This window comes from Prorops nasuta, unplaced genomic scaffold, assembly GCF_024137725.1.
Source record: "Prorops nasuta isolate Cenicafe-Biocafe unplaced genomic scaffold, Cenicafe_Pnas_1.2 PNAS00019, whole genome shotgun sequence".
In the NCBI taxonomy this organism is placed as follows: Eukaryota; Metazoa; Arthropoda; class Insecta; order Hymenoptera; family Bethylidae; genus Prorops; species Prorops nasuta.
Genome location: NW_027116816.1, coordinates 5,353,922 through 5,376,168, shown reverse-complemented (window position 1 = coordinate 5,376,168; position 22,247 = coordinate 5,353,922). Strand labels below are relative to the sequence as shown.

The 22,247-nt window shown below is 39.9% G+C and overlaps 1 protein-coding gene across 3 annotated transcripts in view; it reads right to left on the bottom strand.

Annotated features, from left to right (window-relative positions):
* The window catches only part of LOC136780555 (uncharacterized), a 35,216-nt gene that overhangs the window by 5,327 nt on the left and 7,642 nt on the right, over nt 1-22,247 (bottom strand). For all 3 annotated transcript variants that reach the window (XM_066739002.1, XM_066739003.1, XM_066739004.1), the window contains exons 3-6: nt 1,799-2,101; nt 1,495-1,631; nt 713-913; nt 195-538 (exon numbers count right to left, since the gene is read on the bottom strand). In XM_066739002.1, coding sequence (XP_066595099.1) covers nt 195-538; nt 713-913; nt 1,495-1,631; nt 1,799-2,090 — 974 coding nt within the window. In that variant the 5' untranslated portion in view covers nt 2,091-2,101. The remainder of the gene's footprint in view (nt 1-194; nt 539-712; nt 914-1,494; nt 1,632-1,798; nt 2,102-22,247) is intronic.

Genomic DNA, 22,247 nt, shown 5'->3' with positions numbered 1-22,247 from the left:
TGAATCAAGTTCATTTTTTCACAATATTCATCCATAAATTCATCGATGAACTTTATGATATTCATGAAATATAGTATATTAATGAATAAAATTTGTTATTTCAGAGGAAAAAATTCATCGATCAAATTCAGACTTTCGTGAAAGTACGATATATCATTATTAAGGGATAATTAATAAAAAAGAAGGATTAATACCTGAGAACACGTTGGCTCCTGTCATACTTGACGATCTGATCCTTGATGTGAATCTTGTGACTGTTGCGTTGACTCACGGCCAGAAGGGCGCGGTGGCCAGGGGGTGAGCGAGTCTGCTCGATTCGGTAATAGCAAGTGACGTTCCTGGGGTAGACGCCAGGGTAGTTTGGCGACTGCAAACGGCATGATCGTGTGTCGCAACGCGTCAGCACACGATCGCAGTACGTTCCGTTCACTAGTTCCCCGCGCCACGTTGTCAAACTGCTGTTCCCATAACGCAAGTGTGCCTCGCTCTTTTTCAGGAACTTGTACGAAAGCTTAAAGTCGAAGTTGTAACCGATTCCCTATAATATAACGTCATGAAGTTTCTCAAAGACAATTTCAAAACGAATCGAGAAACACGATTATGTTCCAACGACAAGAAACTTAAAGAGAAGAAATATCGTCGAATATAAAAGATAAATTATACGAACGGAAAAAATGGAAATTAAGTCTTGCATGTTCGTTGGCTTAATTACCTGTTCCGATAGTCGCAAGAGGAAGAGCGTTAAATTGATAGACGGAGTCTCGCTGTAGTAAACTGTGTACCCCCATGCGCTACCGCACCATTGACCCCCTGTCGGAGGTAGACCTTCCTCCCGAATACTCATAAATCCATCCGGACATCCTTCGGAGGTAAACGAGAGAAAGCGGCCCACGGTAAACGTGTCGAAAGTTAGCTAAAACGAATCATGTTTTCGTTACTCCTTCCACAACATGCTTACTCGCTTCGTTGACTCTCTTGGTGCTTTATCCATCGGGATATTGCACTCGTCCCTCATCGTTATGAGTCTGGTAAGTACTCTCACTATACATTCTATTCGTACCGACTTGAAAAGTACGTTCCAGGTCATTGCGCGCTTATCCGTTATCGATAAAAGCAAAGTGGCGTTTATTGGCTAAATTAGTGTAAAGCAGGGCTAGGAATGGGGCGGAACTTGAAGAATGGCGCTGAAGATGTTTCCAAGGACTCAGCATTATTTCAGCTGAGCCGTCGGTTCCGGAAACATCAAGGATTGATAAAAAAAAAATCCTTCCGGATTCAGCAATTCATCCTTACAACAGTACACAGTCGGAGCAAAGACTCTCGATAAATATGTCTCATCTAAGTTGAGCGAATGGGAATATACGCAAATATTTTCTTTATCGAAAAACTGCGGCCGCAGAGGGATTGGTGAATTTGCCCAAACGTTTTACTGCCTTTTCCCCCCTTTTTCCTTTGCCTGCACTGTACGTTCTGGGAGTTGGTATTAATGCTAACCTGAACTAGGTCCCCGAGGTCGGAGCCGGCTGCAGTGAAGTTGAGGTGACACAGAAATGGCAGCCGATCCTCCTGCGGACGACGCACCTCCACCCTGTAAGTTCTCCCGACGTCTCCGTAAAGCGTTCGGTTGCAGGCTGAAGAGGAAATGCGACGTTAAAAATTGGACGGTCATGAAAATACATCAAGAAGGGAAGATAATGCAAGCGGAAGATGACGCCTAATGCCGAAATTTTCTTTGGGATTCGTGGTGAGATTGTATAATATAAAAGTTGGATTTTTATTAAGAAGATTTGTGACTTACGTGTGCAATAAAGAGGCTCATCGGATTTGTCGTCGCAGTCATTTTCGCCGTCGCAGAACTTATCCTGGGTGATGCAGGGGCCATCAGCGCAGTGGAATTCGGAAGGTCGACAGCCAGGAAGGTCGCTGACGGAAGTTTTGATGAATGGTGGCTGCTCGGAGGTGGAGTTGGGGTTGTGACCCTCCGAGGAGAGGATGTCCGTGCTGGTGCCGGCAGGATGGCTAGCGCCACCAGCCACGATGCATGCCGCGATCGCGGCTGCGATCAGCAGCAACCGCCGGCACACCAACATGCCCCCTCACCCTGGAAACCACACTTATTTTCTCATTTCCATATTTCCATTCTTGTGGTGGATTTAACATTTTAACGTTTTAATCAAAATATATTGATTGCGGTGTCTATTGATACTAATGAAAGAATAAAAAACTTTTAATTATACTTATGTTATTTATTATATTGACCCTAATCATCGGGAATATATCAAAATTTCTTATTTCTCATTTTACGCCTCATACATCTTAAGATTATTATACCACAAATTCTAAACGGGCTACTTGACACATTAAGGTATGTCATTTCTTAGTAGTTTTGTTTGATACGCTTAAGTTAAGTACATTAATCCATATACTTATAGAATTTATATAGTTCGTATAAATAAACCTAAAATAAATTACGAATAATTACATCGTGCGAATATGGAATTTGTCAATGCGAAGCTGCTCTGCATTGCTCCGCTGCGTTTGACAAAGTCAAATTTAGTCAGGTCTCTATATATAGTCAAACCTATGGTGCGAAGAGCACTTGCGAGAAATTTCGGAAACGTTTAAGGTCTTTTACGCCTAGCGACGGAAATAAGAACTATTTTACTTGAAATATTATTGAATTGCTGTAGCAAAATGTGTTCAAAGAAATTCGTTTCACCATATGCTGAAGAGACGATTACTTAAATAATTTTAAATTAACTAAGCAATTGATTGATTTACAATTCAGAGAAATATTCGATTAACACAAATAGCCTAATTAATATATATAGGGCTTGTGATCCAAGGGTGGCAACCAGAAAAATTGAGAAAGGAGAAACGATTTTAAAATAAAAGTTCTAACAGAATATTTTCCCATCCCCTATATAATTTAGGAATAATCATTCATTAAAATTTCTTAATAGGCAAGCTTTAGATTGTCTGATAATCAGTAGGAGGATTCAGTGGATTGTCACATTTAAACTTTGATGCCAAGTATGGAATTAGTAAACACATCCCTCAGTTTGTGTTAGTAATTAAAGGCCAGCGTTCGACGTGTCAGCAGTTAGGCTATAAACATAACCGATGCACTGAGATACGTGAACGATATACAATAAGTAAATTATAAGCTTGTAAAAAATGAGGCTTGAAAAGTTTGTAATTATTACATATGAAATATACGTATTTTTATATGTAAGAAAAGTTTAAACTCGACGTAAATATGACTATTTTCAGTGTCGTTAGTTGTTGTTTAGCCTGTTACACGATTCACTAGATTGTGCAGTGTATATATAGCTTCTATCATGATAGAATAAACCTTTTTTTACAACGCTTTATTGCTGTATGTAAAGTTCAAGGCCGAATGGCTTTTTCGTGAATAATCGTACAGGATAACTGTGTCACGATGACATACACCCCAATAGACAGTATAACTGCTTGCCCCCGAAATAAAAGCATTTTTCTTATTCCCATTCTCTTACACCAAAATTATAATTTAAAACGATATTTCTTTGTAATTCTATAAGACCTTATAAATGTTTTAATTTCTCATTTTACCTTGTTTGCTGGCGAAGATCATTATACCCTAATTCCTGGCCGAATAAAACTTTTTACAAAGCTATCTCGCAGTGCAAAAAGTTTAAGGTCGAATGGTTTTTTGCGAATGTTTTGTGGCAGTATAATGAGGGATGGGAGCTGGGGTGATTCGTCATTCTATTTTTCCCGCCGTTTCTCATTTGGGTGGGAATTAAGATGGGCGATTCTCACCCAACTTCGCTGCGTAATGACTCGCGCTCGTTTTAGGTTAAATTGCTGAACGCTAATCGATTATTTCGCCCTGATTTCGTTCGCATCGATTCGCGGGGTGTACGGAGGAAAGTTTTCTACCCTGGGGGCTGGAATGATCCTAGCCAGGCAGTCGATTCCGCGCTGCCAAGGATGCGTGAAAAGAGGTTAGGACAGGGAGAAAAAGTTGGATTTGGTGGGAGGAGGTGGGGGAGGGGGAGTTACCGAGGAACCTTCTGCGGTTGTTTTTGTCGTGAATCGAAATTATCCGAGACCATTACTGAAGAAGTTTGGCGGCTGGGAAATTCGGGCCCGGGCAATTCCCCGTAACAGCCGAATGCTTAAGTCGATTCCAGCCAATCTTAAATCGTCCGGCAACTCGCGTTCTGCTTTCTGTCCGGGCCTTAACGGCGACCAAATAAAATACGAAATACTTTTCCCGAGGGACAATGGGCCGTAACTAAACTGCCATATCCTACGCCAAAAAGTTATCTAAACCCTCTGAAATTTGCAAGGAATTAGTATTAAAAGACATCCGATGCATTGAATAATTAATGCTAATGGTAAATGTAATTCGAAAACACTGTTCATCCTTAATTAGTTGAAATGAATTAGCTTCTGACCCCAAAATTTAATAACGAAAGTCACAAAGCTAACATATAATAATATTATTATAAACGCTAATTAATAAAATGATTAAAAGCGATAGAATGCGTCGAATTGAAATGCGGAAATGAAAGAGGTAAAACGAAGAATGGAACGACGAGCACAGTTTTGAAAGTTTATCGAGTAACCCTAACCTATCTGACATCTATGCTAACTCGACACGAGAATTAAAAGATAAATCGGATGGGTAGTAGTATACGGGCAAATAAATAAATAAATAAATAATTGTGCAAACAAGCACCCGTGTGTCGAGTACACAAAACCACTGGCCTAACCTATAAATTCCGCGAATTGAATTAAGCTATAAAGCAAACTGGTTGGAGTGACGCGGGAGAGTGGGGGTTGCACTCTACGCTCTACGCAGAATATACTGAAAACAAGCAAACTTGACAGAATCACGATCGGCCTATGATTTCAAAAAGCGATCTCTGCGAGGAGTGTAAATTGATAAATCTAGTTTCGATTCGGGCGGTTGCTGGTGAATGCTGCTCCCGGTGGTGATGGTCGTGATGGTGAGGTTAGGGAGATTTGTGTGGAGTGGGGGAGCTGGTAGGGACAGAAGAGAAAGGCATGGGGAAAACACTGGGCGTCTCAACGAATTTAATTGAGTGTGCATGTAGTTCGTTATACGCGCAATTCCGGGGGACATTCGTATATGGCGTGCGTATATTTGCGGAGCGCAGCAATTGCAGCTTTCCTGCATTACCATATTCCGTTCCGGCCTTGCGTGATGGTGCCAAGCCAGTGCAGACCTAGCCTAACCTAACCTCATACTCACACCTGCAACGCCAGGACTCCCCGGCTTTGGCCCAGATTCACCCGTAGGTACGTATAGACTCTCTCGCAATAAACAGAGGTTGCTGGATCTTCATCTTTCTTGCCTACGTTTATTAAACTTCTGATAGAAACGTCAGCCATCTTGTTTCTTCCTTTCGCCACTGAGCACGCCGAATTCAACGTATCCAATATATGCGAACAAGTCCTGTCAAGCGAGCGTAAAGGAAAAACCTAGCAGAGTTATGGTAGAATAAATGCGTAGGGATTGAAGGTAAGCAGGGGATTGGACAATTTTAACATAGAAATTAAATAATGCCGTTGGAGTGTTAAATTTGAGGTTAGGTAAATCTGCTAGCTAATACAGAGTTTCACTCCCTACTTTACCATTGAATTTCAACCATGGGAACTGAAACTTGAGAGATAGTTTATTTCGCTACTTATATAGCGCCAAGTGACTTAAAGACATCTTTTAGGCGTCATTCAGTCAATTGGATAACTAAAAGATATTTATGAGACAACTTTCAGTTAAGTGTGTTGTATGGGTAAGGTGATTTATGTTCGTCTAAAGATTTTAACGATTTCACTTTGAGGGTTTGATTTTAAATATTGGTATTAACGTAACGAATTAATAAGCGTTGGTCGGAACGTGAAGCCAGCATTATAAGTCGGTTAAATGGCTATTTTGACGTAAACGCGCCATTTTTCTCGCAGCCACTTCAGTTCGGTGAGCAAAGAAATATGTTCATTAGGGAAACATGGCCACGGGGCACGAGAGTAAAAATGTCGCGCAAGCGCAGAAGCCTCAGTCGCATAAAAGCTTCTCTATGGAAGTCTTCTTTTTTACAATTCTCATGGACTACGTCAGAATACGACCTTTTCACTTCCGTCTCTTCCTTTCACCCACCCTCCCGGCCATTCTCACCTTTGCCTCTTCCACCAGATGAATTAGGAGCCCACATTGATTATCACCCACGAAAAAACTAACCTATATTTTCACCTCCCTCATGAATTCCCTCCTGCTTTTGTCCCTTTCAACCTAGAACTTTTCTTATCCTTCTGATGCGAAAATACTCATGCACCGACTGCTCTGTCTACTAAATAACCAAATAAATGCCTTTATCACCTTTAACTAAAATTCAGGTTTTAATAATCATTTATAAAAACTAATTTTATGAAACAAAAAAAAATTTTTTTTACCAAGGATAAAATAATTTTAGTACCACACAGGGAGCACGTAATGCTTCGGCGTTAAATAAAATTCGCCAGAGTTTTAATGTTTTCATGAGTGGTAGGGATAGTGAAGGGGTCGGAATAGAGAAAAAAGAAAAGTGTAGGAGGATAAGTAGAGAGAGAACAAAACAGGCCAGACAATCTTTTGAGCTCGCGCTGCTCGCTAACTTTTTTTAATTGTTATGCTTTAATGATTCTTCTCCCTGCTATCTACATATACAATGCATGCTTTTCCAAATACAAAGCTTCGCGCGTTATGAATTATTTATGTGTTTATTTTTTTCTAGGTTAAGCAGTTTTTCACGCATTGTTCTACTTTTTGAAATTCATCGAATCCCTATACTTTTCTTATACGTTTTATTCTCCGACGTTTCGTATATGCATCGCCGCATTACGTTCTATTTCTATTCGTAAGAATCGACGTACAACCTATATTTTCTTTCCATATTTTTCCGCGATTCCTTTCGAAAAATCATAGCGTGCATATATCTTATTTTTGTTTAACGTGTATTTATCTCGCGCGTTAAATATATCGCAAAAGTGGAGGATCCTTACGGTAGTAGCTCCTTTAAAGCCTATGAGACGCCCCGGTCGCGAGCACCGGGAATTCGAAAAGCAGCTTTGCCAGGGCTGTCCCGGTTCGGTAAAAATCCTGGCAATCAGGGAACTTCCGGGAAAATGGAATCTTCGCGTTACCACGAGAGATTCTAGTCGGTTAGAGTCAAATATGTATATCATTAAGCTTAGATGGAGAAATCGAATTCAGGCCCATTCTCGTCGTTTGATATATTCGGTCGAGCGATCGAGTCAAAGTTTGATTTTACATTTTATATAAAAGTGACGCCTCATTTCCTGGAGATACGCGTAAAGCGGAAAATTCACAGGCGACGGGGAATCTTCTCTTGGTCTGTACAGCAAGAAGGCTCAAAATATTTTCTACATGGTTGAGAAAAATAAGTGTCTCGTGAATTTTCAAATAAGATTTGGCCGAAAGTTCGTTTAACGGGTAAATTTGACCTTTTGGCTATGTTGGATACGCTATGTTTCGGCTCCTTTGTATTCAGAATGGGGCCAGAGCGTCTTAGCACTTCTATTCGAGCACCGCCACAATCTAATACAGCCGATAATCAAATATGCATTATTACTCGTGGGACCTCGATTGACTCTTGGTCGAGGACGAAATTCTAACATCGATACTCCACCAGCGCCGATGCACATCCTTGTATATATATATATATATACTGAATTCCAACAATGTATATATATATATAACCCTATGAACGATTTGTTAAATACAACTTTTAGATTTCAATGGATTTTCCAAAATTATATCCTAAATTCGAGATCCAATTGAATTTGGAAAAGTAATAGGAACTTTATTCACTAAATCTCTAAATTGTCGATAATAAAATTTGACGTTTTCCAGTATAGAATCTCGCAGGGGTATTCGATTGAATCAATTCAAGTAGGATTTACAATAATTAGGGAATTATTTGTTGAATAAACAAGGAAAGCTGAAATCCGATTGTTCAGTGGGGGATTTCATAGCAGCGGGTAGGATGGAGTGGGTCTTCAGTGGATTTTCCGGCAGTAAATTAAGTAATAATTCGCAAAGCTCGCTATAAAAGCTGCTTTTTCCGCGTAACTCGATTTCAGAGTTGCCGCTGAGGGCCAAAAAGTTGAGGCAAAAAGTCAACGAGGAAGGAATTTGAGAGCCACGCCAAGCCGGTGAGCCAGAAAGGGGATTCTAAGGGGTTATGGATAGATTTGGTCAGGCGCAGCACTGGGATCTCTTTCTCACATTGGAAATCAGCAAAGTCCTATCAAAATTTCTGCACGAGCCTTGCAGTTTCTCTGCCAAGAAAATGGCACTTTCAGCTCCATGCAATGATTAATTAATCTTTAAGGAATCTCCAAAAAGAAAAAAAAAAAGAACAGAGAAAAAAGTTGTAAATATAAATACTTCAAATAACATTGATAGCCTGAAATTCAAAGTTCTTAGAGGAAAACCTGGATTTCCTTTCACGCGAATAGAAATGGAAATGCAGAAAAATAAACAGGCAAAATTAGAAATGATGGTGCACGAGTTGGTAGGTAATACTAAAAATAAATTAGGTACATGCGATGTAATGGAGGTACGAGGCAAATTGGTTTGTGTAATTTAATTTCTCCAAGAGATTCGATTGGGAATGGTGGTTTGTAGAGTGGGTTGGTTGCGAGGGTGGCAGGGAGGGGGTTGAAATAATTTAACGTGGTATGAAGAAGAATGGGATGTGGGGAAGTAGTAGGGGTAAATAATGTAGAGTCCTGGCAGTCGGAGAGAGAAAGAGAGAGAGAGAGAGTCCTGGCAAATCGAACGTATCCTGGTTGCATGCTGACGTCCGGGAAAAAGTTGGCCGCACCCCGGGAGCCACATCCATAACGCTTTAGCCGCTTGACGTATCTCGCGTGGCTGCCCACGACAGATTACGACGCCGATAAGATCCGCATGATGCAACGTCGCACCATAGGGGGCTGCTCGGATAACTCCCTTTTCTCCTTCTACAAAATACCCCCCCCCTCCCCCTCCAAACTCTTCATTCTTCAACAAACGCCCTTCTCTCGCAAACCTTATCCTCCACTTCCCCTCTTCAAGATCCTTTCAAAGATCTCGGGAAAGAAATGGATTTGCTGAGGTGTTTCGAGATCCACTCCAACTGATTTACTCTCTGATACGAGGACTTGCATGGAAACTCCCAGCTATTGTCATTATTCCATTATCAATGATGAATTGGCCGTTCGAAAATTGTAATTTTCGCATTACACCCGAGCATCCTGGTACTGTGTGTGAAACCCGAGAACAATGGGAATGCAGGAGTAGAGGGAGAACCAGCAAGAGGCAAGAATCGAAGGAATGGCAAAAGAGCAAAATGAAATTCGAGGAAAATGTTCTTTAAGGGGAAAAAGACTGGCCAGTGGTTCTCATTTTCCAGGTACTGTTCAAGTTTGTTTTATGGAGAAGGAGAAATATAGTGGCTGCAGTATTCGGGAGTGTAAAGTGTCGGAGGGTCTGGGGATCCATGGGAGAGTCAGGGACGTTTTAATTATTCCTGAGAGACGTCGGCGGGTGAAGAAGTGCTCGCTCGCGCGAGATAGAAAGAGAGAGAGGCTGACCCAGCCGACAGGACACCGCGGGAAGGACCCGCCGGCGGCCGAAATAACGAGAAATATCGATCCGCGGCTCATGCAAGCAAGTACAAGGACCACAGTCCTTTGTTGCAGGACAAATTGCAGCTGTGCGTTTTTCATTTGCGCCGTTGAAAGAAATGGGTCTTCCCGGACTATGCCATTTCTACTCGACCACCCAGCCGAACCTCTAAAACCACCAGCTGTGCCCTAACGTCCTGTCGGAACACGTTAGAATTCATTTTATTTGCCCGCAAACACCCTTTCAGATTTCCCAGCCACTTTTTCCTCTCGCACTATCTCTCCCCCTCTATCCCCTTCCTATTTTATGTACACTCTAACATTTTTTCTCTTCCTCACTTTTTCCCCAACTCTGCGTCCTGAAACAATCTCGTCCTATCCACCTAATCCTCTTCCTATTCTCTTTTTTTTCTCCTCTCCATTGTCGTAGGCTCGGCTCAGTCCTGTCAATTTAAGAAAATAAATTAACAGAGCCAATTTCTGCTTAAACCAACCTGGAACGAGAAGCCTGTTCTTTGAAAGTTTTCCTCCAGATGAGAGGAAGATACCTCAATAGGTTCGATCAGTCGCATTAAGTTCGCGAAATTGAATGTTGTTGGTGGGTAGGTTTGTTCGATTCGGGCAAGTACTCCTTCTTATTGCAGGGAATACTCGCTGGAGGCATACCACTTCGCTGTGTTTCAATTAAAATCGTGATTATTTCATTTCAGTGTTTAGTCATATTACCAGAAGAGGTAGAGTGGGTTGCAGGAAATCTTGCTTCATCCTTAACTTAATATAGTCCATGACCCAACTTTTATTTCATCAAGCCCATTCAGAAACCCGGTGTCGGTGAATAAATAGTTTTTAACCAGCCAAGATTGTTATTATCTTAATTGCGAGTTTCGTGATTTGATTACTCGACTCTTCGCAAATGGCGAATCATGTTTAACTGACTGAGATACATCCTTTATCCTGCTAATAACAGTCACTTAATGCGATTCCTTTTATTTATCCTCTAATTATCTTTCTTGCTAATCAAATCTCACGTAATTTATAAGCCAACGTTAAAACCATAACTGTTTTTACGTCGACGGATTCTGGGATTTTAGTTATATACACAGAAATAAGAACAATTTAATTACACAGTTCTGACGTATGTAGTGGCCAAGTAGTGCCATAACCAGTGCCATAACCAGTGCTCGTGAGAGTTACTTATTTTTCTTGGCAGATATTTTGGAGGGAAAACAAGAAAATTACTGTCTTCTTAAAGCATGAGAGTATTTGAACTATTATATTGAAATACACAATTGCAGTAATAAAAACGGCAAGTATCTTAGGTATTTAATTATTTTCGTTGGTAAGATGGCGGATGCATTCGGAGTAAAAAGGGTAGGAAAGGATGGGGGTAAAGGGAAAAACAGTTACGTTGCTTTTTACCAGTGAGAAGCATACTTGGCTATGTGTCTTCAAGGGAAAAGAAGAAAAACGGGGTCGTGCACTTTGACCAACGAAGTATTATCTGAATGAACAATAAGCTTGCAGCATGGAAAATGCTAATGGCGCAGTAAAGCTGGCATTACAAAAGAAGTTGGCGGACGTGGAGTAGAAACGAGGTGGAAGGGGTGGAGATAGGGGGGAGGGGGGGGGGGAACCGCTGCGAGATGAAAAATAACAGCTGCATCATTTTCCATATAATGATTAAGATTTCTACAAACTATTCCGTTAATTTCTTTCCCACCACTAAAAACATGAAAGTTCGATATTTGTCATTGCCTAAAAAATTAATTGAAGTTAATTAAATTTCTTGCGAAAAACTCGTTCAGTGTTAATGGAAACTGTCCACTTTATGCTGGGAGTCCTGCGGTTTCCAAAATAACTTGCTAGGTGGCTCTCTTGTTGGAGACGCGTAGTAACGAGTTTCACAGACACCTCAAATTATCGTATTTACCAAAGAGTAGCAAGTAACGTATCATTTATCGTAATGATCGTCGGTAAACGACTGCTTTACTGGAAACGCGTGTGACATAATCGATAACACGAGGAAAAAGAGTAAGAAGAAAAGATACGTGGATAATGTTCATATTCGAGTGAATGTATTTCTAACCTCACAAGAGAGCGAATGGAACGAGGAGAGCGTGGAAAGAATTTACAATAAAATCTGGGAATAAAATTCGCTTCTACGTTAAATGGGAGAAGAGTAAAAACGAAGAAAGAGAAAAGATGGGTGAAAATAAATAAAATCTAGGGAAGGAATAGAATTTATTTCGAGAAAAGTGGCTGGCGAGCCGGAAGCTAGTGGTTGGTGATGAGTAAGTGTGTGGCTGGGATTATAGTGAATCGAGAAATTCGTTGATTGGAAAAACAGAAAGGACACGTGAAAATAAGTGAGATTCCGGTTTGTTTTTATGGCTATGGGAAAGTTGCAGCAAAGGTCCTCGGCGAACTATAAAAAGCCTGTTTTTACGTTGTGCTATGCAAATCGAGAAAAGCCACGCGCGATACCACTACCACTGTATTTGCTTACGAATGTTTATGAGCGTGTGTGTCTGCAGCTGCACAAAAACAGGAATCGTCAAGTTCGTTACGCCCCTCGCATTCTGCTTTACTAGGCAAACAAACGGAAGCGTAAACTGGACCGCCATTTTTATTACACGCTCTACTCAAGTGCTGCCCTCTACTCCACTACTCCCAACTCTCACTATCTCTTCCCCCACCCCTCTTTTCCAAACCCTTTAAAAGAGTCCGGCGTGTGACTAAATTCTTCAGTTCCTACCAAACTACTTGAATAAATTGCTCCTTCAGAAAGTCACCGCAATCTCTTTTTTGCATAAAGCAATTTATTAATTTTTTTCTTCAGTACAAATTAATCCAAAGACTCTCACCGTAAATTTAAACACGGAAATTGCTCCTTTGAGCATCATCTTACTAGGTTCATGGTATTAATATTTAATATACCAATTGAATGTTGGAATAATTTCTCGAAAAATTAAGTTTTTAATAATTTATCAAGATATTATCGAGGAAAAATAAATGTTCGATTATTGAAATTTAGGCAAATTATTATTGAAGTAGATGTAGCGAGCAATCAATAATGAGAAGAAATCGCTTTAAAAGTTGATAAAACAAATTCTCGAAAGTTCGACACTGGCGGCGATTCAATTAATCGTCGCACAATAAACTTTTCATCCTTTTAATAACGTCGGTGCTATGAAATAAGGAAAATTAAATCGAAGTATTCATTTTTGTAGACTAATTTCCCTCTTTCGCGAATCAATTAATTTTCAGTGTGAGATGAAGAGGGGTTTGTGGAGGGGAGGGAAGATTTTACTGAATAAACGAGAGAAGCACGCGGGAACTTTAGCAATTTTCACAATTTCCATAGCGTTGATAAACGCGAAGGGATTAATATACGAGTTGGAGGCCGTCGTTATTTTAATACGATCAGCGGACAGGCTTGAAAATTGAGTAAATATTGCTCTAAATATAATCCGCTTGTTTTTCGCATTCACGACACTCCCCGCCACTTCACTCAATAATTCCAATGAACTCTGGAACATATACAGGGCCTAGAATAAATTTTATCCAGGATTACCAATGCCAATTTTATTGTTGATAACTATTTGATTTTATTTACAAACATTCATTCTTTATGATGGTTCATCTACTTTCCATCGGCGCTTTTTGTTTAATTGTACAAACACATTTGTATGTATCAAAATTGAATAAATTGATCAACGAGATTTTTTCCCCAGTGTGTAGTCCATACTCGATTTAATTTATGGATTTTGACTAATTTGGTGAAAGTGATTTAATTTCGCGTTGAACATGGAAAGGAATTCGAGTTTGAACGCCTCGGTCGCGAGTCGCTAGCAAGCGAAACAAAAAAAATAACGTAGTCACACAAGCAAGCAGGAAGTGGCAGGAAGAGTCGGATGGACGATTAATCGGCAGTTTGATTGGAGGGAAAAATTGAGCCCGTTAGAACGATTTTTTTTAATTGTCCTAATTGTCCCTGTTCTCATAATTGCTTTAATTAAAACTCCGCGACACTTACCGGAAACAATCAATTCCCGCATAAGTGGGAAATCCATCATGTGAAATTTGACTGGATCGATTCCTCGGAATTTTCGGGAAAGCATAGTCAACGATACAGTCAATTGTAAATAAAAAAATTCACGTTGAATAAAAGTTAATAGCAAAAATCGTCTCATGCGCCGCATTCAATTTATTTTCCTTCCACGTTAAAACTTCCATACCATTATCAAAAATATTCGTCGGTCAAGAGGCACTCAACGGTTTCCGCGAGCAACCTAACCTAGATTGAAATTGAACCATAATCGCACGCAGCGGAGCCCCTGAGACAAAAGAAAAGGGGGCGTGAAAAAAGTATTGCGAGGATAAAAAAATATCGACTTTTATTCGAATGCCGGGACGTAATTTGATTCGTTGATAAAGAAAAAAGAAATGCGCATAACGCTGAGGTGGCGCGGCAGAGCCGACGAAGAAAATGCGAGAAAATAAAGCGAGCACTTTATGGAGATTGGCAATTTTCGCATGGGAACTTTGGAATTATTTAATTAGACGTTCTTACCGCGTATAATTTAATTGGCTAACTTCGCACGGCTCTGGCACTTAATGTTTCGGTACTGCCGCCCCCTTTTTTTCACCCTAATTAATTGGACGCGTTATAGCACGAGCATAAACACGTGTCCCCTCGACTTTCCAAATTCCACCCGCGCGCCATCTTGTTTTTCGCGAGTTCCACTCCACCTGACGTTTTCCCAACACCAGGAATTCCTACGAAGTTGCGGCCGCACCAGCTAAACCAATCGATTGGTTTACTTACGAGTGAAAATAAAAATATTTATCAGCAACATCCCACATTTGTCGCTATAATTATACGACCAGAGCCAATTCTATTACCGAGAAATCCATCGCGACTCTAAGCATTATTATTTTAGTACAGCTTTTTACTGCCGACGAAAAAAAGAAAATGAATATTTATTTTTAATCGCGAAAATGGATAACACGAGGAAAACGAATTTAGTCATAACTCGACGGGTAACGGATCTGTTGCAATTAAATGGCAAATTTTTAGACCATCTACCGTCGAAGAGTGCTCTTTGTGTGAAAAAAATTGCAACATGCTTACTCGCGCTGTGCATTCGTATTCTTTTATTAATGTCATGCTATTATTATTATTATCATTATTTCTTACGCTTTTTTCTTCCGCGAGCTTCAATCAGGTCGTTGGAGGGGGGAGTGTAAAGGGGGTCAATTATGGGAGATGAAAGGGGAGAGGGAAATTTCATTAACAAATTAATGAGAAATCGTCGGCTCTCCCAGTGTCTTCCATTCGCTCTCGCGTTTACTAATTGCAAGAAGAAAGCCATTTTCCACCCTTAATCCGGTTACTTAGCCCGCTTCCGGATTTTCCCGCGTTGCTCCAATTAATCTTCTACTTCGCGTCTTTCTACCAATGCCCGATTATTTTGCAGATTTCCCTCTGTGAGTAGTAATCTTAAGCCTAAAATGTAATACAGCTTTTGGTAAACGTGTAAATCATAAAATACCACTTCAATTCGAATATACCGTATAAAACGTTTCAATTGGAATTAAATTTTATTCATTAGGAAAATACAACTTGACGTTTGCAATAAATGCCACGAAAGTACGGATATTATATATATATATATATATGTCTTTCAATATCACGCTATCTTAAAACCGTCGAGTTTCTCGCTTCGCTGGATACCGGAAGCGGAAGGAGACCCGTCCGGGCTTCTTCTCGAGTTCGGTGAAAATTTCGGATTAGCCGGATTAAATGCGAAATTACAATGTAATTTTCTTTTCGTAAATCTAATCTGCACCCCGTGATAAAATAACACGCGTTAAAAATAATTAAAGTAGTTCTTAATTAACGGGACCGAGCGTTATTTATTTTTTACCCTTTATCTCTTTTTTCGAGGTTATGTCAGCAATAAAAATGCACGCCGGGATTCTTATCAGGGCCGGCGCGATTCCTAACGAGGGGATTACGTGTGACTCACGCATAAAATTCTCAAGGTTACGAATGGCGATCCTCGAAAATATGGAGCATGAAATTATGATGGATAGTGAGCGAGGGGGAAAATTACAGCTGGCGCAAAATCGTGATATCAAAAGTAGTTTTCCATCGAAAGAGAGAAAATGAGGAAAGAGCGAAGAATATGGTGAGGGTGAAGGGGGGTGGGGGTGGGACAGATAGGAGAGGAGAGGGAAAAGTTTTTAATTCGGGAAAAATTGCTGGCTGATCCGGTAAATTAGTTCCGCCGTAGTTTCGGCTGGTGGAACTTATCATTTTGTTAGATGGGGGGTGGAGTGGGGAGGGGGGATGAAAGGGGTAGGATAGGGGTCGAGGAGCGATATCTTTAGTTCCTTTTGGGCCAAACGTGATCCAATTTCGCGCGTGCCGTAAATTTTTGGCGCGCGGCTTGAAATCTGCCGGGCTTACCGAGAGAGGGGAAACTGGTAAAAGGGACGAGAGGAGAGGGAGTAGGGGGAGCTTGCATACGAATGGGAATACGTGCTTATCCACGTCATAATTCGAGCTTGCGCACCCCTCCTGCTCTCGCTGGCGAACGAATAAACTCGCGCACGGACAACGAGCACGCAAAACTATTGTTTGTTTCGCTAATTGCGACCCGCAAGTGCCAGACTTGCAGCCTCTCTCCCCACCACGTATCTCGATATTCATAGAACCCATTCCCCCTCCCTCACCCCTATTCTCCATTCCACACGCGCGCGCGAGTCCATCCACCTCTGCCTAACAACACAGCCGCTCTTAATAAGCCAACGATAAATTCAAGAAGAATTACATTCGTATATAAACAGAGATTAAACCGAGGCAATAAAGCGAATAAATTTGCAACGTTTGAAAACTGATTAATAATTTGTTCAGTATCGAGTATAGCTTTTATATTTTCTCGAGTCAACCAGTGTTGGGCTATTCAAACGAGCATCGACGGCTTCCGGAAAATAGTCGAGTCGATTGGACGATTCCTGGAATGCTATTCTGTATTGTTTACATTTCTTTAAGACATCACTCCGTCCCTTCTTGGGAGAGATCAATCTTTTAGCTTACGAATGTCGAGTTGGCAGCTCCGTAAACAGACAGCGATCAAGGGTAACTGACTGGCGACACTGTTTTTTTCACCTTGTCAATGGAGCAATAAATGGGACAAATTCGAGGAAGAGAAAGAATATAGTAGGAAATAAATTGAAATCAATTATGGGATTTGGGGAAAAACGAGTTAATAAAGCGAATGGCTAAATGGGATTTATTAAAAGAGGGAGATTGAAGTGAAATTTTCTTAGAAAAATTCGTAATTTCTTATGCAATATTCCGACGGGCCTGGCTTTGTGGTGGGAGGGGTCCGGGAAAGATGAAAAGATCCTTGGGGCAATTACCAAGGGGAATTATCCCTGGCGATCGAGGCACAATTAGCGGGAAACTTATTCGTGGCCGACTTCTCATGCCTTTAAAGGGAATGATAATATTTTAATTAAGGTAGGAAAAGCTTGTCGTATGATTTACATTCGCCGGCAAATCAATTATTACGGCGAGAGTCGCGCATATATTTCCTGTTCTCACTGGAATATTCATCGGTCGATCGACTCTTCTATATTCTGGACTTTTATCATAAGATTTATTATTCTAGCAACAATATTCACTGGTCTATCCCCACCGCCTTCCTTAATCTATGGGGAAATATCCACTCTAATTAAATCTACCGAATAAAATTCATCATATAGATATTGTCAACGTATATTGTATCGTTTTATCGATTGGCTAATTAATATCTGAAATTAATTAACATCCATACTGAAATTTATATCTGTCCAATAGTTTACACTCTATTCAATTTGTATAATATCTACACATTCAAACCATTCGACGTATTGTTGTCATTCTTCGATATTAATGAATTGTATTTATATTTATAAAGGATGAAGTTGAAACAATGGCCAAAGTGTTGAAGCAAGTCAGTTTGAAAAACAAATTAAAATTATCGAATCCTTGTAAAATGTTGAAACGCTGAATAAAAGTTTTTTCGACGGGCAGAAATATCTCATTCATTTACGATTTAAGGATTTGAATTTGTTCGAACAAAGTCATGGACATTTGTTGGCAATTAGTTAATTAATTCGAGATATTTACTAATTGATAATATTCCACGAGATGCTTTAAAACAGATTTAAAAATAATGTTTCCACATAGATGTAGAAAAGTCCATTGTTTCTTTTGTTATTTCTTTAGAAGCTATTGGTAAAATAGAGATAAAAGCGCGAGGTTGATCAATCTATTCAATTCGCTGAATAATTAATTGGAGCAAACGAAAGAGCGACTGTAATCTATTAATTAGACGGGCGATTTGAGCATGTATATATAATAATAAAGGTGTGTCGAACGAATAAATTAAAGGAGCAACTTGAACGAGTGTAATTAAATGGAGCAAACGGGATGAATAATTTAAGGGCAGATGTTTAAAAATAGAGGGAGAGAAAACGGATAATGGGGTGGGCAGTGGAGAAAAAAAGAAAATTATGAAAGAACCGAGTGAATATATTCAAGTGAATTTTACGAAAGTTCGATAGCGATCGGGAAGAAATTAATAAGCAGTGGTCGCAAAGTTTGTCACGGGAAGGGAAGACAAGGATAGCGATAAGCGAAAGATATAATATTTTTCCAAGGATACTTTTACACGAGGCAGAAGGGCCAAGTTAAAAACTGCAAAAGTTCTTAGCGGTCGCTGAAGATTTACGCCTCGTGCCTGTAATTTAATAGAGAATATATTTCCAACAGAGTTTTACCAACTTCGACATCACGCCCTGCAACGTGAGTGGACTCCATGTCGAATCGGGAATATCCCAACCTCACTTAATAATTATTCATCGGAAAATTCACTCGCCATAACCGAGAAATAAATCAGTTTCAGGTTTTCCTGCGAAAAACAGAGGTAAACTTTTCTTCTAACGACGATACTCATTATTTTCAATAACAATTTCATTTATTCTTTTTCGCAGACATTTCGTTTGTAGGTTAGAAAAGTGAGATTAGGTACGATGGAATAAAAATAATTATCTCTCTCACGGTTGATTCAGCTGTACAAAATAACGGGTCCTTGGCTCGATACTCGCGTGTATCATTTAGAATCAGCAAAATCAGATAGTAGCTTGCAAAAGTTTAAACAATTTTTCCTCGCTGGGGATTTCAATTAAATCGCCAAAGAAAACGTGGAAATTCGGGCCCTCAACGTTCAAATCTCGGTGGACACGAATGGTGCCCGGCATATAATTGTTATGAACTTTCCAATTCGAGTTTCTGTTTATAAACTTTGAATAACTCGATTAACACACTGACTTATCAGCACCTCTATGTGTATCATGGCGCTTGCGCGGATAACATTGAAATCCAATTTATCATAACTGGAGAAATTAGGTCATGCTAATTATAATGCGTCGCTTTTAAATGTAATCACGTCTTTTTGAAGGATCATAATATCTGGGAAATATTCGTATCCGGTCAATTTGTGAAATATGATTAAATAGCAATTTCCTGGAGCCAGTATATTTTCAATAAATATTTATCCATATAAAATACTGATGGAACGGGTGACTATTATTAAATACGTTTCTCGTCTGGAATGTGAGTGGATGTATTAATGTGTGGGTAGGGGCAAGTATAATAATAATGGTTGTATATATATATATATATATAGATTAATTAAAAAAGGGTGGTTTTAGGTATTAGACCCGAAAGAGTTTAATAAAGTCCGCTATACGAGTTGGAGAAGAATTTTCCAGAGAAAGAACAGGGGGGGGGGGAGGAAAACAAAATGGAAGGCAAGGTTAAGTAGAAAGGAATTTGCCGATTTATCCGAACGTCTCCCAGTGGGTTAGAGGACTGAGCTTGTGCACACAGAGACTCCGAGCTAATCCAGCGGAATGAATTTTTTCGTAATCACCAGTGGCACATCGCGGGGCCGGCTTAAACGCCGGAAGCTGGAAATGAATGCTATCTACTTCCGGTTTCCATGCGGCTGGATGCTACAGCTCGTTTACATAATAAGTACTACAGCGACCGATGAAAGTGTACAAATTCAAAGTGTAAACGAGCAAACGAGCTAAACGAATTGCGATCTTCCTACTTCTTTTTCCCTCCATTTCCCTGCCAATTTTCCTTATACTTCCTGCAAACGGAACAAATAAATAAGCAACGATTGGGAAACGTCGCTCTATAAAATTATTCGATGGAGGAGTTATAATGTAAAATTTCAGAGAGGGAGGGAGAGTTTCATAAGCATCCGTAATAACTACTAACAACTTTTTACATCTCGACGAAATAGGTTAGGTGCGTCACTCAATAGCCATCGATTGGAATAACCCGCAACACGTTGTTAGAGCAAGTTAGGTTTTGCCGAGGCAAACAAACAGTGATGTAAAAAAAACAACGATAGGTGTACGGTGTACAGGGGGGGGGGGGGTGGGGGGAATAACAACGATTTCCATTTCAAAATTTTGTGGTACACGCTTATATATAGGTTATGTTTGATCAAGGACCGAGCAAATAAAAGAAGAGTCGAATAACTATCATGTGTTATTTTCGTTTTTTTTTCCACAGAAACGGAAACCTCGCCGTATGAAACAGGTCGTGCATGGTTTAGAAGATTTCTGTATGGTGTATGAAAAAATTCAAACGGTGAATTTCTTATTTCTTTTTCTCTTTTATAGGAAAGAAGATCGATGGTCCAGGACATTTGCATATTTGAAATACGACAAGTAATAGTGCACAGCTGCCAATTAAACATTCAGCCAACCCTAAAGGTGAGGAATGCAATTTCTGAATTCTCCAGGAGTAATTAAACTTGGGAAGTAGGCCTTTCAAATTATACTAATATTTTTGAATGGTCCTCGGAATCCTTATCGTTAACTATTCTCGTTAGAGAAAAATAAGAAAGCTGGTCGTTGGATACAAATCTCTTCCAGCGAGTGGTAGAAGTTAATGATTCAACGCACCTCGTATAATGATGTAGTTCAAGCAAGTCAGAATGATTAATTAAGGAAGTGTGTTTAATTAGCAAATTGAACGAGCGCATAATACGGTGACTGTTTCATTTTAATCGATCTCGTCGTTTACGGTTTTACCTCGAGATGATTAAAAGGTATAAGTTAGCGAATGGAATTATGATTTGGTCGTTCATACCGTTGGACCTTTGGCAAATTCAATTAATTCTTTATCCCCTTGCCCCTCCATCCAAAGAGCACTAATTTTTTCTCCCATCGCCTATCCTGCAGTACGTTCGGGATAACCTCTTACACGATCAATTACTGAAATTGAGCATGGTAATTTTTCCTGAGCCGAAAAGTGGGGGCACGTTTGGAGTGGGGGAGGGAATCAGAGTGAGTGTGAGAGAGTGAAAGAGAGAGAAGGGGGAGGGGGATCCAGCAGGAAAGAGGCGAGAGTTATTTAGGTAAGTGCAGTAAAACTTTGAAATGCTAATTTCAGCCGAGTTTATATGTACATAAATATAAAAGTGTATTTCCGCTGAGTGCATTATCTAATGCTTGAAAAAAAAGTGAGAGAGAGGATCGAGAGTGACGGAGAGGAGGGAGATTCGCTTTGGGCGTCGTCTATCAAGGCTGAAAAAATAGGGAAAAAGGAGAAATTTCCAATGAAATATAAAAAATTTTACTTTTAGTCTTCTTAAGTGAAAACTGAATTTGTAATATCGTAATCCGACAAATTAACCATAGAAAATTTATGGATGCTCGAAGGTGTGTTGAATTCGATCATTAAAAGGGTCGCATAACGAAACAAATTTTACTTTTGACGAGTAAAAATTCAAAAATTATCTTTATCTCATTCCGATTCGAAAATTAATATTCGAGAGAAGAAAATCTGAATGTAGAATATGGAAAATGAGGTTAGGAAATTAATTTTTCATGCGACAGAATCGAGCCGTCTTTTTGGCCTAAAATGGATGGTTGCAGAAGGTGCGGGGGGGGGGGGGGGGTCAGGAGTGTTGTAAACGGCCAGAAGATCGATCTGGTCCTTTCTGCTCGGTGAATTCGTTGCAGCAACTTCTTTCTCGGTGCCGGCGCCTCGACACTAGCATATCCAGCGCCTCCAACGTGGCTGCGCCACGATAAAAACAGAGTTAAGCCCCTGACCTGGAAGTCGTTGAAATTAGAAACGCGAGATTGCGTTTGATAGCTCGCTTTATGGTGTTTATATTGATTTCAACCTCGCTTCTAACCAATATTTATAACCTCTCCATCCTACCTCAACCTCCCATATTCGCTCTACCACTTTGCTTTTTTCCTCTCGCCAAATATTTTTCAATCAACCTCTGACACACTTTCGTTGAAATTATTATTCCACGAAATTACTCCAGTCGGTATTTCGTACTTACAAGTGAAATGTCAAATATACTTCGCGGTATCGATATAAAATAATCTTTGCTGTTTATATAATTGCTCGATTAATCCTGGAAGCACAGCTTTTAAGCAGATACTAGAATACTGTGGAATTATATATATAT